Genomic DNA, 19,260 nt, shown 5'->3' on the forward strand with positions numbered 1-19,260 from the left:
CCGTGTCGTTCTGGGCTGATCCCTCACCTTTCTCATGATCATTGATGCCCCACGAGGTGAGATCTTGCATGGAGCCCCAGACTGAGGGTGATTGACCGTCATGTTGAACTTCTTCCATTTTCTAATAATTGCACCAACAGTTGTTGCCTTCTCACCAAGCTGCTTGCCTATTGTCCTGTAGCCCATCCCAGCCTTGTGCAATTTTATCCCTGAAGTCCTTACACAGCTCCCTGGTCTTGGCCATTATGGAGAGGTTGGAGTCTGTTTGATTGAGTGTGTGGACAGGTGTCTTTTATACAGGTAACGAGTTCAAACAGGTGCAGTCAATAGAGGTAATGAGTGGAGAACAGGAGGGCTTCTTAAAGAAAAACTAAAATGTCTGTGAGAGCCGGAATTCTTACTGGTTGGTAGGTGATCAAATACTTATGTCATGCAATAAAATGCAAATTAATTACTTAAAAATCATACAATGTGATTTTCTGGATTTTTGTTTTAGATTCCATCTCTCACAGTTGAAGTGTACCTATGATAAAATTACAGTCCTCTACATGCTTTGTAAGTAGGAAAACCTGCGAAATCGGCAGTGTATCAAATCCTTGTTCTCCCCACTGTAAGTATTCAGACCCTTTACTCAGTGTTTTGTTGAAGCACCTTTGGCAGTGATTATAGCCTTGAGTCTTCTTGGGTATGACACAAGCTTGGCACACCTGTATTTGGGGAGTTTCTCCCATTCTTCTCTGCAGATCCTCTCAAGTTCTTGTCAGGTTCAATGCACAGCTATTTTCAGGTCTCTCCAGAGATGTTCAATCGGTTTCAAGTCCAGGCTCTGGCTTTGCTACTCAAGGACATTCAGAGACTGGTCCCGAAGCCACTCCTGCATTGTCTTGGCTATGTGCTTATGGTCGTTGTCCTGTTGGAAGGTGGACCTTCACCCCAGTATGAGGCCCTGAGCACTCTGGAGCAAGTTTTCATCAAGGATCTCTCAGTACTTTGCTCTGTTCATCTTTCTCTTGACCTTGACTAGTCTCCCAGTCCCTGCAGCTGAAAAACATCCCCACAGCATGATGCTGCCACCATAATGCTTCACTGTTGGGATGGTATTGGCCAGGAGATGAGCAATTCCTGGTTTCCTCCAGACGTGTTACTTGGCATTGAGGCCAAAGAATTGGTTTCATCAGACCAGAGAATCTTGTTTCTCATGGTCAGAGTCCTTTAGGTGCCTTTTGGCAAACTCCAAGTGGGCTGTCATGTGCCTTTTTTTGAGGAGTGGCTTCTGAGTGGCACTCTACCCGAAAGGCCTGATTTGTGGAGTGCTGCAGAGATGGTTGTCCTTTTAGAAGGTTCTCCCATTTCCACAGAGGGACTCTGGAGCTCTGTCAGTGACCATCGGGTTCTTGGTCACCTCCCTGACCAAGGCCCTTCTCCTCTGATTACTCAGTATGTCCGGGCGGCCAGCTCTAGGAAGAGTGGTGGTGCTTCCAAACTTCTTCCATTTTAAGAATAATGGAGGCCACTGTGTTCTTGGGAACCTTTAATGCTGCAGATATGATTTGGTACTCTTCCCCAGATCTGTGCCTCAACACAAACCTGTCTCGGAGCTCCACTGACAATTTCTTCGACCTACTGGCTTGGTTTTTGCTCTGACGTGCACCGTCAACTGTGGGACCTTATATAGACAGGTGTGTGCCTTTCCAAATCATGTCCAATCAATTGAATTTACCACAGGTGGACTCCAATAAGGTTGTAGAAACATCTCAAGTAAAATCAATGGAAACAGGTTGCACCTCAGCTCAATTTTGGGTCTCATAGCAAATGGTGTAAATAAGGTATTTCTGTTTTTTATTTTTAATAAATTGACAACATTTCTAAAAACCTGTTTTTGCTTTGTCGTTATGGGGTATTGTGTGTAGATTGAGGGGGGAAAAACAATTGAATACGTCTGTAATGTAACAAAATGTGGAGAAAGTCGAGGGGTCTGAATACTTTCCGGATGCACTGTATGTTCAAACTTCACAGTATCACTGTGATATGTTTTTACATGATTGATCGACCATGGTTCATGTTTTATAGAAATGTTGTTGTGTATTAGTACAGCTTTTTATTCACGTGAATATATTTCCTGGTGTGAACCCATGACTGAGGTTGACAAATATTATTATTATATTAATCTGAAAATTATTCTCTCAAAACAGAACAGCGTTATTTTTTTCTTTTTGTGGTTATTCTCAAATCAGAAACAGGCTCTAAGATCGTAGAAAAGGTTCTGAGACCAGGACATTCCTGGCATGAAGAACACCAGAAATGATTACCATTTTAAATCCCACCCAGAACAAGACCCGTAATCCCTACCTCCCAACCCTAGTGTATATGCTGAATTTGGAAAATGAATGAAATAAGTGTTGTATTATTTGTTTTAATTACATTTGACAACAAATCTAGCTGTATAGAAAACACTGTCCTTTGTCATTCAACAAATTCTACAAGGTAACAAAGGTGTTTCTTTTCAGTTTTTTATTGAATGGATACAGCTACATAAATCAGAGGCCTCGCAGTACAAATACTTGCCAAAAAACAGTTTTGAGATTCAGCTATTATGAAAAACCTTAATTAAACGATCTCTGTACATTCTGTGAGATATGTTGAGCTGGAACAGAAGTCAGAAACAAGACGAGGCCCCATCGCCGCTCACATACGCGTCAACCCCATTCTCTATTGACCCTCAATACCTCCACCCCTTAATACCGCCACCCATGCAAACACACACACTCCAAACAGCCTTCACTTATTCATCATCCAACAACCGCCATCTTCCACACACTCTCAAACACCTTTCATTCATACCTCTCCCTCATACATGATCTAGCTTGTGCTTCTCCACTGTTAACAGACTGATGTCTTCAGAGAGAGAAAACAAATCTCTCCCTCCCACATCCCTCGCTGATCTAGGTATGAAGCCTAATTCTATTTTTCGTAAAAATAAAACAAACAGTCAATCACATTGAGAGACGGGAACATTTATAATGTACATATAATATAAATGTCAATATTCTTGTCACACTGTCATTGGCATTAGAAAGGATGGATTTAATGCAATGGTGGTTCAAACGGATTTCTCTTTTTTTTATTCAAGTGCTCTTGCTTGCTCTTTTTGGGTGGGACACAGACAAGGTACTTTATATATCTTAGGCACCATAGCCTAGGTACATTATATACTATATATATCTTAGGCACCATAGCCTAGGTACATTATATACTATATATCTTAGGCATCATAGCCTAGGTACTTTATATACTATATTTCTTAGGCATCATAGCCTAGGTACATTATATACTATGTATCTTAGGTACTTTATATCTTAGTAATGTTGTCTAATATATAAAGTACCAAGGCAAAGACCTTTATGAGTTGCAGCGTAGGTCTTCCTTTGCCAAGCACACAAAAAGGTGGTGTGACTATTATCCCAATTATCAACTCAAAATTACAAAATGGATTTGCCTTTTATTTAATACGGCAGTGATGCCCCAGCCTCGGGACAGTCAATAAAGAAATGTACATTGTAGATTGAGTCGTCATGTATCATTTATAGAAATGTACAATGTAGATTAAATCATGTGTCATTTGTTCAGATCCACTGTTAGACTCCAATGACATTAGATTCATTCTAGATGATGAAATAAATAAACATGATGCTAGGACTGATTCTCTGGAGGCCAAGTAACAAAGACCCATCCTTTCTCTGAGGGGCAGTGAGGGAGGGAGAAGAGGAGGGCAGGAAAAGAGGGACACGGAGGGAGGGATACAGAGGGAGAGGGAGGGAGGGACACAGAAAGCGGGCGGGAGGGACACAGAGAGCGGGAGGGACACAGAGAGCGGGAGGGACACAGAGAGCGGGAGGGACACAGAGAGCGGGAGGGACACAGAGAGCGGGAGGGACACAGAGAGCGGGAGGGAGGGAGGGACACAGAGAGCGGGAGGGAGGGAGGGACACAGAGAGCGGGAGGGAGGGAGGGAGGGACACAGAGCGGGAGGGATACAGAGACCGGGATGGATACAGAGAGCGGGAGGGAGGGAGGGACACAGAGAGCGGGAGGGAGAGAGGGAGAGACACAGAGCGGGAGGGATACAGAGACCGGGATGGATACAGAGAGCGGGAGGGAGGGATACAGAGAGCGGGAGTCGAGAGGGAAACATTTGAGCGGGAGGGAGGGATACAGAGGGAGGTGGGCCAGATGCCTAGGCCTGTGTGTTGGTCCCATTCTTGTTAGGTGGGCCACTGGCTGGGAGGTTGTTGGGAGGGGGAGGAGCATCTTGGCGAGGGGGCATCCGTTCATTGACCCTGTCCAGACCTCGGGCCTCCTCAAAGGACTGGATCTTATGCTGCGGGTTGAACCCTTGGATAGCTGGAGAGAGAAGTGGAGTTTAGCAGCAGTGCAGGATACAGCACAATACAGGGGGTTTGGTCTGACTCTTAGTAAGGGAGGTATGGGGGTGAAGAGGAAGATTTAGGATCTAATCTACAGTCTAGAAGGTACTAGGTAGTGGTTGGTAGGGGTAATAGAAGTATGGTCATGTTTAGTCTAATACATAAAGTGTAGTCTGACATTGTAGACTTGAGGGGTTTGGTTGTTAGAGGTAAGACACTTACTTCAAAAACATCAAGGCAGCATGAGCAAACAAACAGAGAAAAGGAGATTGAGACCAGGTGGAGGAGAGGGAGTGGAGCGAAGTCTCAGACTATTTGGTAAATGGCAGAAATAGTCTGAGACTTTAAAACTTCATGGTATGTCCTCTTAACTTAGTAATATGTATATAAACAACAATAATACACTCTAATTTTGGGGAGGGAGGAAGAGAGATGGAGACAGAGATGAGAAATGACTTGCGTACCTCGTGCCTCTTCTGCCTGTACGGTAGCTGTGTAAGCGTGAGTAGTAGAGCCATGCCCAAAACATACAGAGAGAGAGTTAACATTACCAACAGACCCAGATCAGTGAGTTGAACATCTATAGTCAGTGAGTTGTTATCAATTCATTCAGAGTGGTAAACATCTATAGTCAGTGAGATATCAATTTATTTATTCAGAGTGTTAAACATCTATAGTCAGTGAGATATCAATTTATTTATTCAGAGTGGTAAACATCTATAGTCAGTGAGATATCAATTTATTTATTCAGTGTTAAACATCTATAGTCAGTGAGATATCAATTTATTTATTCAGTGTTAAACATCTATTGTCAGTGAGTTGTTATCAATGCAGTCAGTCATACGATCATTCAACCCCAACCTCCCCAGCCCACTTCCCTCTGAAACGTGACACAGGAGTTACACATGACTGTGATTAGTGTAGAAAGGGGAATGTTCTGGGTTTAAGAGATTGATCAAGGTTTAAAGAGAATTCTGCAGGTTAGAGAATGTGGATTAGGGATAGGTGAGTGAGTGAGAGAGAGCCAGGGAGTGTGTGTGTGTGAGAGAGAGTCAGGGAGTGTGTGTGTGAGAGTCAGGGAGCCCGAGAGAGGGAGGGTTAAGTCTGTTGGTGGGTTTGAGTGCAGGGAAAGGATAAAACAATTCTCTCATGATGCAATAGTAGTTCAGGTGAGTGTGTGTGTGTGTGTGTGACAGCCAGGGAGTGTGTGTGTGTGAGAGCCAGGGAGTGTATGTGTGTGTGTGAGAGCCAGGAAGTGTGTGTGTGTGAGAGCCAGGGAGTGTGTGTGTAGGTGTGCATACGTACCGCTCTCCAGGGTCTGCCGTCCTCCAGACAGAACTCCCACAGGCAAGGCCCCAGTGGGGGTCAGCCCCTTCAGCTGTAACACACTCTCATTCTCCTCTCTGTCAACACACACATTCAGTTTCCAGAGTCAACAGCATGGTTGTTACAAACAAGGGGCACCATACAAAGAGTGGAAGCTGAACATAACCAAGTCCAGATAGAATCTGTATGCAGGTCTTCTCATCAATGCCTTTACAGTGGTTGATTACATCTAATCAATGAAACCAGAGAGAGTCAAACACGCGTGTACTCTACCTGAGCACAGAAAAGACACGGGCCATCTTCCCGATCGCTCGGATCTTATTCCTGATTACCTCCTTCCTCACAGCAGAAGTTCCAGCTGAGAGGGAGAGAAAGGGAGAGGGAGAGAAAACGAGAGAGAGAGGGAAAGAGGATTGAGAGAAAGAAGGTAGGAGAGAGGGAGAAAGAAGGGTGAGGTAACAGACTTGTGAAACATAACACACCGTCCGTGTTCGAGAGCATCCAAAACCGTGATGTATCATGGTTAAATGGATTTTTAGTCAACTTTAAAGTCTGCTGCAATGTGGAACGCGCCCACACACACAGCTCAGCTGATACTCAGCTGCCATGTGGCAACAATAGAGGCCTTGATAAATATCTGTTGTTGGATCCGTTAGGGGTGTGAACTCTATCACCTCTCTTCACGTCTATTTTTGCTACACTGCACTTCAGTCAAAAACAACTTCACTTCCTTAAAGGTTTCATTTCCTCTTTGAAGAAACACGTTGCAACTATATCATCATTTTCATACATGGAAAGTCAATATGAAAGAGTTGTTAAGTGTCTGTGTTTCTTACCCTCGCAGGTGTCGTCTCCTTCAGACATGAGCTCGTCATCAGAGCAGATGTTGAGCACGTTAACCAGCATCTCTGTCACTGTAGGAACACACACACATTATCTCACACAGAGGTCAGTTTTGCAAAGGTAACAAGAAGCCCAAAGATACCATACACCGTTATAACACACACATATACACTCACCCTTCTCGCCGACGAAGGGCAGCGACCAGGTGAAGACGTCCATGAAGTTGGGCAGCCAGTAGGGGTGTGGGGAGCAGTTGAACTGACGGATGTTCATCACGTTGTTCTCATACTTCAGCACCGCCGCTACAAGAACACACACACACATACACGATCTACCCTGTGTTGCCATGGTTTCTACCTTGTTGTCATGGTTTCTAACGTGGGTAACCTTTGTGTTTGTTTACCTTTGTTGTTGTACACGTCCAGGTAATTCGGAGCAGAGAATATCGTGATCAGAGAAGGAAAACCCGTCGTCTGGCTTTTCCTGTACATTCTATACCTGGAATACACAGTTTATATCACAAAACAGTATCATACCACTATTATTATGAATTCATATTATGAATAATACTCACCCAGCGTCCTGGGCTTCATGTGCTCTTATTACTGACAGCAGATTATTGTTCATCAGAAAGTCACATACTGCTGGGTAACTGTAGAAGTAGGAGCAGCCTCGAACTGAGTTATGAGCAAAGTGTTCCTGGGTCTTCTCAGAGCCGTAGTCTTCTCCAGGGTCTGACCACAGCAGGTCACACATGGGTCCGAACGCAGGGGGCTCCTTAAACCGGTCCAGCTGATCAACACAGAGTTAAACACAGTGAATCTACAGGGTTAATCCGGTTAAACAGTTAAATAACGCTGGGTGCTCCTTATACCAGTCAAAACACTTAATATCATTGTCAGCTTAACCAGTTAAAACAATTAATAGAGAGTTAATCCAAAGCAGGTCTGAGGTTAGAGGTCATACCTTGCGTATGTCATCCAGGCAGGTGATTTCGGGGCTCAGGCCTCCGTGGACACACAGGAACTGCTGATTGAGGAGCGCAGCCAGGGGAAGGCAATCAAACGCCTCCATACACGCATCATACACACGCTCAGAGTACTTTATCTTACCTAGAACACAACAGAGAGGACATTATTATTACTATAAGACATACACACACAGACACGCACCCACCCACAGAAACCCAGACACGCACCCACCCACCCACAGAAACCCAGACACGCACGCACCCACCCACAGAAACCCAGACACGCACCCACCCACAGAAACCCAGACACGCACGCACCCACCCACAGAAACCCAGACACGCACGCACCCACCCACAGAAACCCAGACACGCACGCACCCACCCACAGAAACCCAGACACGCACGCACCCACCCACAGAAACCCAGACACGCACGCACCCACCCACAGAAACCCAGACACGCACGCACCCGCCCACAGAAACACAGACACGCACCCGCCCACAGAAACCCAGACACGCACCCGCCCACAGAAACCCAGACACGCACCCACCCACAGAAATCCAGACACCCACCCACAGAAATCCAGACACGCACCCACCCACAGAAATCCAGACACGCACCCACCCACAGAAATCCAGACACGCACCCACCCACCCACAGAAACGCACCCACCCACCCACAGAAACCCAGACACGCACCCACAGAAACCCAGACACGCACCCACCCACCCACAGAAACCCAGACACGCACCCACCCACCCACAGAAACCCAGACACGCACCCACCCACCCACAGAAACCCAGACACGCACCCACCCACCCACAGAAACCCAGACACGCACGCACCCACCCACAGAAACCCAGACACGCATCCACCCACCCACAGAAACCCAGACACGCACGCACCCACCCACAGAAACCCAGACACGCACGCACCCACCCACAGAAACCCAGACACGCATCCACCCACCCACAGAAACCCAGACACGCACCCACCCACCCACAGAAACCCAGACACGCACGCACCCACCCACAGAAACCCAGACACGCATCCACCCACTCACAGAAACCCAGACACGCACCCACCCACTCACAGAAACCCAGACACCCACCCACCCACCCACCCACCCACAGAAACGCACCCACCCACCCACAGAAACCCAGACACGCACCCACCCACCCACAGAAACCCAGACACCCACCCACCCACAGAAACCCAGACACGCACCCACCCACCCACAGAAACCCAGACACGCATCCACCCACCCACAGAAACCCAGACACGCATCCACCCACCCACAGAAACCCAGACACGCATCCACCCACCCACAGAAACCCAGACACGCACGCACCCACCCACAGAAACCCAGACACGCACGCACCCACCCACAGAAACCCAGACACGCATCCACCCACCCACAGAAACCCAGACACGCATCCACCCACCCACAGAAACCCAGACACGCACCCACCCACCCACAGAAACCCAGACACGCACCCACCCACCCACAGAAACCCAGACACGCACCCACCCACAGAAACCCAGACACGCACCCACCCACAGAAACCCAGACACGCACCCACCCACAGAAACCCAGACACACACCCACCCACTCACAGAAACCTGCACCAACCACACATGGCACAGAAACCTGCATCCACCCCACACAGACACTAAATACACAGCACCACTCACACTCCTGTTTAAAGGTGAAGTACTCTGTGAGATGCCGGCACTCATGGTTTCCTCTGAGTAGGAACAGAGTGGTGGGGTGGTTGATCTTCAGAGTCCACAGGAACAACACACACTGAAGAGAACGAGAGAGTGAGTTCCATCTCATGTTGCTAACACTCGCTACGATCACGACAGCTAGAATGAAGGACAATAGATATGTAATATCATTAGAATACACTGGCTTAATCAGAACCTAAGAGGGACACAAAACCCAATTGTGTGTGGGGTGGGGTTCGACGACAACTGGGTGCTGCTGACTTTAAAGATGTGCTCCTAAGCCCTGCAACTCAAGACCGGGTTACAGGCCACGGCTCTTAATGTTAGATGAAACAGCAGATGTAGAAACACACGGACCTCGATGCTGAAGTATCCTCGATCAACATAGTCCCCCAGGAACAGGTAGCGGGTGCTGCTGGGCGAGCCGCCCACCTCAAACAGCTTCATCAGGTCAAAGAACTGGCCATGGACATCCCCACACACTGCAACACACACACACACACGAGTTAGAAGTCCGTCTGTCAGAGAATGTTTGGGGTTAGTAACAGGTCAGAGGTTACCTGTTATAGGTGCTTCCACCTCCAGCATGCATTTCTCTTGTCGCAGGATGTTGGCGCCATCAGTGATGATGCGAAGAGCTGCTTCCTCCTCCAGACGGCCCTCCTTAACAAGATGGGTCTTGAGCACCTCAACACTGGGCTTCCCGTCTACATACAGGTCCTTTACAGTCAGCTTGGAGCCAGGGGGGTAGGGCACCGCTACAAAGCAATACAACATTATTATAAAGAATATACACTACAAACACTAATTAACTAATGAAGCTATCAAACACCAGGACACACCCTCTAGCATCTCTATTGGTTTATTAAAACCCAGGACACACCCTCTAGCAGCTCTACTGGTTCATTAAAACCTAGGACACACCCTCTAGCACCTCTATTGGTTCATTAAAACCCAGGACACACCCTCTAGCAGCTCTACTGGTTCATTAAAACCCAGGACACACCCTCTAGCAGCTCTACTGGTTCATTAAAACCCAGGACACACCCTCTAGCAGCTCTACTGGTTCATTAAAACCCAGGACATACCATCTGGAGGTCTCAGGGTGCCAATCCTTCCACATTAAAATGTGGTGGCTCTAGTCTAGTGATAGTCAGTGTGTGTGTGTTGCATGGCTGAGTTACTGGGTAAAAATACAGTGTCATATTTGTAAGAGGACTGGCAGGAATCAGGAAGACCAGATTTGACTGGCAAAAACACATCTGTATCGGTCTCCCTCCATCTGGGCTATATTAAGTCCTAGTCACATAAACAGTCTACCATTCATTCATCAGAACCCCCTCTTTTATATTACCGTCGGTGTGGTGCCAGGTATTGCATCCATAATTCCCTCTGAAAATAGCTAAAATACACTATATTTCCAAAAGTATGGGGACACCTGCTCATTGAACATCTCATTACAAAATCATGGGCATTAATATGGAGTTGGTCCCCCTTTTGCTGCTATAAAAGCATCCACTTTTCTGGGAAGGTTTTCCACTAGATGTTGGAACATTGCTGCAGGGACTTGCTTCCATTCAGCCACAAGAGCATTAATGAGGTTGGGCACTGATGTTGGGGGATTAGGGCTGGCTCGCAGTCAGCGTTCCAATTCAAGTTTCCAGTTTAAATGGAGCATGAACAAGTAAAGTGAAATGATTTTCTTGCAAACTTAAAACCTAACAATGCAATAATCAATAACAATGTTTTACTAGAAAATACATGTGAAATAAGAATAAATATGAAATACACAAAGTAAGCAAGCATACTATACACAGGAAATATATTTTTTAAATGTCAGATCCAATAGCATATTTCCATGTGCAGGAGTGATGGAGGTAGACATGTAAAGGGGTAAGGGAGCTAGGCAACAGGATCTAAGATAAACAGAGTAGCAGCAGCTTGCAAATGAGTGTGTGTGTTGGAGTAACAGTGTGTGTGTATAGGGCCCTGTGAGTGTGTGTGTGAGTGTGTGTTGGAGTAACAGTGTGTGTGTATAGGGCCCTGTGAGTGTGCAAAGGTTGAAATAAAAGGTCAATAAAGATACAAGGTAAACTCAGATAGTCTGTGTATCTATTTTGTGAGCTATTTATCACTCTTATAGTTTGGGGATAGAAGCTGTTCAAAAGCCTGTTGGTTTCAGACTTGATGCACCGGTACCTCTTGCAATGCGGCAGAAGAGAAAATATTTGGAGTCTGATTTTTCGGGGCTTCTTTTCACACGGCCTGATATAGAGGTCCTGGATGGCAGGGAGCTCGGCCCCAGTGATGGTTGTGCGGACATCCCAGTACCTCTGTAGCTCCATGCGATCAAGGGCGGTGCTATTGCCATAGCAAGGAGTGATGCAGCCAGTCAATATGCTCTGAATGGTACAGCTGTAGAACCTTTTGAAGATTTGAGGGCCCATGCCACATTTTTTCAACCTCCTGAGGGGTTAGGGGCATTGCGGCGCCTTTTTCACAACTGTGCGTGTGTGTTTGGACCATTAAGTCTTTAGTGTTTTGGACATTGAGGAACTTGAAGCTGTCTACCTACTCCACTGCCCCCCCCAACCCCCGCCCGCCCGTTTCCTGTAGTCCACGATCAGCTCCTTGGTCTTGATGAGTCATCCAACAGGGAGGTCAGCGTCACTGGTGATCACCACCGTTGTGTTGTCAGCGAACTTGATAATGGTGTTGGAGTCATGCGTGGCCACACAGTTGTGGGTGAACAGGGAGTACAGGAGGGGACTAAGCACACAACCCTGTGGGGCCACTGTGTTAAGGGTCAGGAAGTCCAAGGATCCAGTTGCAAAGGGAGGTGCTCAGACTCAGAGTCCTAAGCTTGGTGACAAGCTTGAAGTGGACAATGGTGTTGAATGCTGAGCTGTAGTCACTGAACAGCATTCTCACATAGGTATTCCTCTTAACTACATGGAGAGCAATTGAGATTGTGTTGTCTATGGATCTGTTGGGGAGCTATGCAAATTGGAGTGGGTCTAGGGTGTCTGGGATGGTGGAGTTAATGTGTGCCATAACCAGCCTCTCAAAGTACTTCATGATTACAGAAGTAAGCTCTACAGGGCGGTAGTCATTGTGGCATGAAACCTTGGAGTTCTTGGGGAAAGTTGTGGTCACCACAAAATGTGGGGATTACAGACTGGGACAAGGAGAGGTTTAAAATGATTGTGAATATGCCTGCAAGCTGTTCTGCGCATGTTCTGAGAACGAGCCCTGGAATACTGTCGGGGCACGCTGCCTTGTGAGTGTTGACCTGATTCATCTCAAAGGTGTTCAATGGGGATGAGGCCAGGGATCTGTACAGACCAGTCAAATTCTTCCACACTGATCTTGACAAACCATTTTGCATGGACCTTGCTTAGTGCACAGGGGCATTGTCATGCTGGAACAGGAAAGGGCCTTCCCCAAACTGTTGCCATAAAGATGGAAGCACAGAATTGTCTAGAATATCATTGTATGCTGTAGTGTTAAAATGTCCCTTCACTGGAACTAAGGGGCCTAGCCCGAACCATGAAAAACAGTCCCAAACCATTATTCCTCCTCCACCACCAAACTTTACAGTTGGCACTATGCATTCGGGCAGGTAGTGTTCTACTGGCATCTGCCAAACCCAGATTAGCCCTTTGGACTGCCAGATGGTGAAGCGTGATTCATCACTCCAGAGAAGCGTTTCCACTGTTCAAGAGCCCAAGCTTTACACCCCTCCAGCCGACACTTGGCATTGTGATCTTAGGTTTGTGTGTGGCTGCTCTGCCATGGAAACCCATTTCATGAAGCTCCCAACGAACATTTCATGTGCTGATGTTGCTTCCCGAGGCAGTTTGGAACTCGGAATTGAGTATTGCAACCAAGGAGACGATTTATGCTTCAGCCCTCGGCGGTCCCATTCTGTGGCGTAACACTTCGTGGCTGAGCCGTTGTTGTTCCTAGATGTGTCCACTTCTCAATAATAGCATTTACAGTTGACCATGTGAGCTCTAACAGGGCATAAATTTTACTAACTGACTTGTTGGAAAGGTGGCATCCTATGATGGTGCCACATTGAATGTCACAGAGCTCTTCAGTAAGGCCATTCTACTGCCAATGTTTGTCTATGGAGATGTGCTCGATTTTATACACCTGTCAGCAACGGGTGTGGCTGAATTAGCCAAATCCACTAATTTAAAGGGGTGTCCACATACACTATATATACAAAAGTATTTCTTCCCTCCATCTCTCTACCTCTATCCCACCCTCTGCCCAGTTAGTGTAACATTTCACCACAGAAGCAGGTCAGACAGACAGACTGAGCCAATCATATCACACTAAAGGTTCATCTTATCTAACCCATACGCCACATATTCCACACACACACACATACTGGTTCATCATATCACACTACACACACACTAATCCCGGGCAGCTCCTGTATACGCTAGGGCCCAGGATACAATCGGGCCTAGGGCAAAAAAAGGGCCCATAGACAGTATCATTACACAGGCAGAGCGATGCAGCTGGCTGGCCTGATCAGGTTACCATCGGTAACTAAGTCAAAAGGTCAAAACGTCAACCCTCAGAGAGCACTGACAACACACACGCCTCTGACAAAAACTGATTATTGATCGCAGCGAATTACACTTAAAAACATGTCAAATGTTGGTCCCATGTTTCATGGGACCACAAGCATTTCGCTACACTCGCATTAACATCTGCTAACCATGTGTATGTGACAAATAAAATTAGATTTGATTTGAGCTGAAATAAAAGATCCCAGAAATGTTCCATCCTCACAAAAAGCTTATTTCTCTCAAATGTTGTGCACACATTTTTTTGAAGGTATCTGTGACCAACCGATGCGTATCTGTATTCCAGTTCATGTGAAACCCATAAATTAGGGCCTAATAAATTGATTTCAAATGACTGGTTTCCTTTTATGAGCTATAACTCTTTAATCCTTAATTGTGAATCTGACACATTACAACAAAGAAGTTATTGCAAACAACCAACACTGTGTTTCCCCCTCGGACATCATTGCATGTGCTATTGAAGCACACAATATTTACTGGGGGGGAAGAAATGTTGCGTCACTCCTCAGCTTGGCAACAATAACAATGGTGGTGGGGTCGAACAGTGGCACCGTTTCCCCATACTGCGGATTCCATCTCTAAAGGCATAGGTTGCTTTCTTTTGACAAACAACAGTGTGCAACTAATCAACAATGTTAGCATAAGAGATGTGTTCTGACAAAATTAATGGATTCTATTATAATACCAATTTATCATCACCTCCATGCTGCCACTGTTTGGGTACACAGAGAAGGCGTCTCTTTTAATAAACCTGATTGGCCTAAAAAGCAGTTTGTTAAATGGTTGAAAGTAATACGATTACATTTTGGCCTATTCTAATTGAATGTAGGGAATGGGATATAAATAAGTTGTTTTTGTGACCAGTAGGCCTAATTGGTTCTCGTAAATCACAAGCAAAACAATTGGGGGGAAAATGTGTGAATCTTCTAGTGGTTTAGATCTGCCTTGGTAGGCTTCCACACGGACTCATTTCTCTTCAAAAGTTGTCAAAACAACATTTGGTGCAACAGGCCTAGGCCTATACAAAATTAAGCAAGCACAGGCATGCTAGATCTATTGAATGTACAGTTGGCCCAGAACAGAGCAGCGCAGCTGGCCCTTAAATGTACACGGAGGGCTAATATCAAGAACATGCATGTCAAACTCTCCTGCCAAAGTTGAGAGATTGACTGAATTACTACTTGTCTTTGTGGCAGGTATTGACGTGTTAAAAGTGCCGAACTGTCTGTTCAAACATCTAACACAAAGCTAACACACAGCTCAGACACCCCACTAGACATGTCGCTTCATAATCCCCAAGTCCAGAACAGAGGAAGGGAAACGCACAGTACTACACACAACTCTATTCCACATCAAGTAACTCAAGTTAGCAGTAAAATTACACACACACAAAAAAAAGACAACGCGGACTGTGGACACACATTGTATTGTTGTAATATTTGTATCTTGGTCAGCGACTGCCACACCGAGGGGTGTATCTTGGTCAGCCACACCGAGGGGTGTATCTTGGTCAGCCACACCGAGGGGTGTATCTTGGTCAGCCACACCGAGGGGTGTATCTTGGTCAGCCACACCGGGTGTATCTCAGCCACACCGAGGGGTGGTCAGCCACACCGAGGGGTGTATCTTGGTCAGCCACACCGAGGGGTGTATCTTGGTCAGCCACACCGAGGGGTGTATCTTGGTCAGCCACACCGAGGGGTGTATCTTGGTCAGCCACACCGAGGGGTGTATCTTGGTCAGTGACAGCCACAGCGAGGGGTGTATCTTGGTCAGTGACAGCGAAGGGAGTATCTTGGTCAGTGACAGAGAAGGGACTATCTTGGTCAGTGACAGCGAAGGGAATATCTTGGTCAGTGACAGCGAAGGGAGTATCTTGGTCAGTGACAGCCACAGCGAGGGGTGTATCTTGGTCAGTGACAGCCACAGCGAGGGGTGCATCTTGGTCAGTGACAGCGAGGGGAGTATCTTGGTCAGTGACAGCCACACCGAGGGGAGTATCTTGGTCAGTGACTGCCACAGCGAGGGGTGTATCTTGGTCAGTGACAGCGAAGGGAGTATCTTGGTCAGTGACAGCGAAGGGAGTATCTTGGTCAGTGACAGCGAAGGGAGTATCTTGGTCAGTGACAGCGAAGGGAATATCTTGGTCAGTGACAGCCACAAGGGGAATATCTTGGTCAGTGTGACAGCGAAGGGTGTATCTTGGTCAGTGACAGCCACACCGGGTGTATCTTGGTCAGTGACAGCAGGGAGTATCTTGGTCAGTGACAGTGTATCTTGGTCAGTGACAGCGAAGGGAATATCTTGGTCAGTGACAGCGAGGGGTGTATCTTGGTCAGTGACAGGGTGTATCTTGGTCAGTGACAGCCACAGCGAGGGGTGTATCTTGGTCAGTGACAGCGAGGGGAGTATCTTGGTCAGTGACAGCCACAGCGAGGGGTGCATCTTGGTCAGTGACAGCCACAGCGAGGGGTGCATCTTGGTCAGTGACAGCCACAGCGAGGGGTGCATCTTGGTCAGTGACTGCCATGAGGGGTGTATCTTGGTCAGTGACAGCCACAGCGAGGGGTGTATCTTGGTCAGTGACAGCCACAGCGAGGGGTGCATCTTGGTCAGTGACTGCCACAGCGAGGGGTGCATCTTGGTCAGTGACAGCCACAGCAAGGGGTGCATCTTGGTCAGCGACAGCCACAGCGAGGGGTGTATCTTGGTCAGTGACAGCCACAGCGAGGGGTGTATCTTGGTCAGTGACAGCCACAGCGAGGGGAGTATTTTGGTCACAGTTGCAGCGAGGGAGGTCAGTGGGCATAGAGTCAAGCTGTAGGCCTATGTATGAGTGAGTGTGTGCGTGTTTATTTAGCCCAGTGCTGTCTGTAGGATGGTTAACCTGGCGGCATCAGAGAGGCAGGTTTAATGACCTCAGCAGCTTGATGCTCCTAACCCACTAAGCCTGTCACACACTCACACACACACGTTGGGTCCACAACAAAGTACATTGTCTTAAAGAACAAGGTCATCACAGTTCTTGGAGCTCCTCTAGCCTACTTGGTCCTCTTCACTCCCTGTGGAGCGTAAGGCCTTACCCTCAGTCCTGCTGTTGTTTTCATAACATAGATCAGGGTTACAGTTAGATCAGGCAGCATACAGTAAGCCTACCTGCTACCATTCATAAATACCTGCTACAGTGTAGACAGAGCAGTGGCTATGCACTGTTAGGCTTGCCATTTACATTCTGCACAAGTCCATTACAAATTTAAAATAGAAGCTGATATTTCAAAAGCAAATGTTGCAAGTTGGTAGCAATACCCCCCACACCCCAATAGGCCACCCAGGTTGTAAATCAAAAGACCCGCTCCATGCCACTCAATCCACTGACAGTCATTCAGCATATGCCGCAGGGGCCCTGGTTGTGTGTGTATGCTGTGGTATAACCCACCAGTGCGCGCACACACACACACATCAAAAGAGGTTGATGGCATCATTGGGAGGACAGGATCGTGGTAATGGCTGGAGAAGAATTGGTGGAATGGTACCAAATACATTAAACATATGGCTTCCATGTGTTTGATGCCATTCCATTTGTTCCCTTACAGACATTATTATGAGCCGTCCTCCCCTCAGCAGCCTCCACTGACACACACACTCTCTCGCCTCACTGGTCTACTGACCTAGACACACATCAAACAGACAGACAAGACACTTGAGAACACACACGCTTATTTCAGTTCAGTCAGTGTGACAGTCAGATAAAACTAAAAATATAATCTAGGTAGGAGTCTCAAAAACATCTGACTATCTAGCTAGTTTGTTACAACAAGATTGATGCCAAAATCTAAGTTATTTGAGGTAAAATATTTATTAGCTTGCTATTATACTTTATTCTCTCACGACGTGTCAGCCGAGTGCTGCAGACTAGCAACCTAACTAGGGAAGCTAGCTTGTAAATGAACAAACCATTAACATTATCCCACTTATTCCAAGCAAACCAAATACGATGAGCACCTGAACGATCTAAGTAGCTTGCTAACGTTAGTTGGCACGAAGCATCTTGTCCGTATCGGTGCATCTACAGCCAATCAAGCTAGTTAGCTTGATCGCTAGCTAGCAGTTTTCATCGCGAATTAGCTGCTAGCCAACTTCCTGCAACCACTTGCTGAATTAATAGAGATAGAATTGCATAGCTACCTTTAATGGGCCGATCGGTGGTGGACAGTTTGGTTGGTGTTTGGTCTTTCGTCACCGACATCTCGGCGTATCTGCCCCAGGAGGAACCAGTTAGCTAATGGTGTGAATTCCAAGGCGTAGCTAGCAGGCTAGCTAGTGAAATGAACTAGCCGTGCTAGCTAGCTACCTCCAACAGCACCTCTGGATCCGCAGCCGTCCTCTCCGGCAGGGGGTTAGCAGACTAGGGAAGTGCAGATCAACTGGGCAGGAACGTAATTTCGCTAGCTAGATGTGGGGAGGGAGGGGGAGGGGGGGGGTCACTTTAACCACTAAATGAAAGCTTTCTTCCTGCCTTGTCGAGCCAGAGGTAGCTAGTAAACCAACTGCTGTCAAATTATCTGTCAGATGAACAGACTGCTCCAGTCCAGGAAAAGGTTTCCAATCGATCTCTGTTTTCTCTGGTTTACACACCGCAGCTCAATTCATGTCTTAATTTCATCTGCTTCTTCTTGGCTGTACCTAATCTGATCCAGGTCTCCAGTTTTGGGTTTTAGTCGTGATCAAATATATCGTCCAGACTGCTGTAGGATTACTGTAGCAATCCACCACAAACGGATTTCCTACAACATGGCTGTGTCTGTCAAACGCATGGTATTGTGGGTAGTGTAGTATTATTGTCATGCCCCGACACCTGTGGGACACACCTGTCCACATAACTGTCTGCTTGTAGGCCGCCTATACAGACACATAAACACACACACACATTTAATCTCAATAACAACAAATATACTGTTTCCTTGAGGTCAAGACCCTTGGTGCACACTGTTGAGCCTGTTGAACCTTTATTTAACTAGGCATGTCAGTTAAGAACACATTCTTATTTACAATGGCAACCTACTAAAAGACCAAAGGCCTCCTGCGGGAATGGGGGATGGGATTAAAAATTAAAAATAAAGGACAAAACACACATCACAACACTACATAAAGAGATACCTAAAGACAACATAACATGGCAGCAACACATGACAACACAGTATGGTTGCGATACAACATGACAACAACATGGTATCAACATAACATGGCAGCAGCACAACATGGAAGCAGCACCAAACATGGTACAACAGTTTGTCTTTTAGTCAATGTACTTTTTGAACACTAGATGTCAATAGCCACTAGTGATATACAGTAACAGTGAAATG

At 46.7% G+C, this 19,260-nt stretch overlaps 1 protein-coding gene and 1 long non-coding RNA gene across 4 annotated transcripts; one reads left to right on the forward strand and one right to left on the reverse strand.

Annotated features, from left to right (window-relative positions):
- The first annotated feature begins 450 nt into the window (after window positions 1–450).
- On the forward strand, window positions 451–3,560 carry LOC135548267 (uncharacterized). Its single transcript, XR_010456797.1, has 2 exons — window positions 451–3,200; window positions 3,242–3,560. It is a non-coding gene; the product is annotated as an uncharacterized LOC135548267 (long non-coding RNA).
- Window positions 2,497–18,691, reverse strand: LOC135548266 (serine/threonine-protein phosphatase 2B catalytic subunit gamma isoform-like). Of its 3 annotated transcripts, none has more exons than XM_064977685.1 (13): window positions 18,083–18,691; window positions 9,854–10,051; window positions 9,651–9,775; window positions 9,258–9,369; window positions 7,560–7,705; window positions 7,168–7,385; window positions 6,997–7,091; window positions 6,770–6,895; window positions 6,587–6,664; window positions 6,024–6,108; window positions 5,730–5,827; window positions 4,889–4,915; window positions 2,497–4,392 (listed from the first exon to the last, which is right to left on the reverse strand). In XM_064977685.1, the coding sequence occupies exons 1-13, from the start codon at window positions 18,141–18,143 to the stop codon at window positions 4,235–4,237; spliced, it is 1,527 nt and encodes a 508-aa protein (XP_064833757.1). In that variant the 5' UTR covers window positions 18,144–18,691; the 3' UTR covers window positions 2,497–4,234. The 3 variants fall into 3 exon arrangements, with proteins under 3 accessions (XP_064833757.1, XP_064833756.1, XP_064833758.1); XM_064977684.1 differs by having other exon boundaries at window positions 2,497–4,401; XM_064977686.1 differs by lacking the exon at window positions 4,889–4,915 and having other exon boundaries at window positions 2,497–4,401.
- Window positions 18,692–19,260: the final 569 nt, after the last annotated feature.

The sequence above is a fragment of the Oncorhynchus masou genome, chromosome 11, assembly GCF_036934945.1.
Source record: "Oncorhynchus masou masou isolate Uvic2021 chromosome 11, UVic_Omas_1.1, whole genome shotgun sequence".
In the NCBI taxonomy this organism is placed as follows: domain Eukaryota; kingdom Metazoa; phylum Chordata; class Actinopteri; order Salmoniformes; family Salmonidae; genus Oncorhynchus; species Oncorhynchus masou.

Bases quoted from the DNA above. Each gene is read 5' to 3' on its own strand.
- LOC135548266 (XM_064977684.1), bottom strand. From the start codon at position 18,143: ATGTCGGTGACGAAAGACCAAACACCAACCAAACTGTCCACCACCGAT. The intron at 9,370-9,650 runs GTCCGTGTGTTT...CGTTCTCTTCAG, and splicing joins GAGGATACTTCAGCATCGAG to TGTGTGTTGTTCCTGTGGAC. The intron at 6,665-6,769 runs GTGAGTGTATAT...GTGTTCCTACAG, and splicing joins GCCCTTCGTCGGCGAGAAGG to TGACAGAGATGCTGGTTAAC.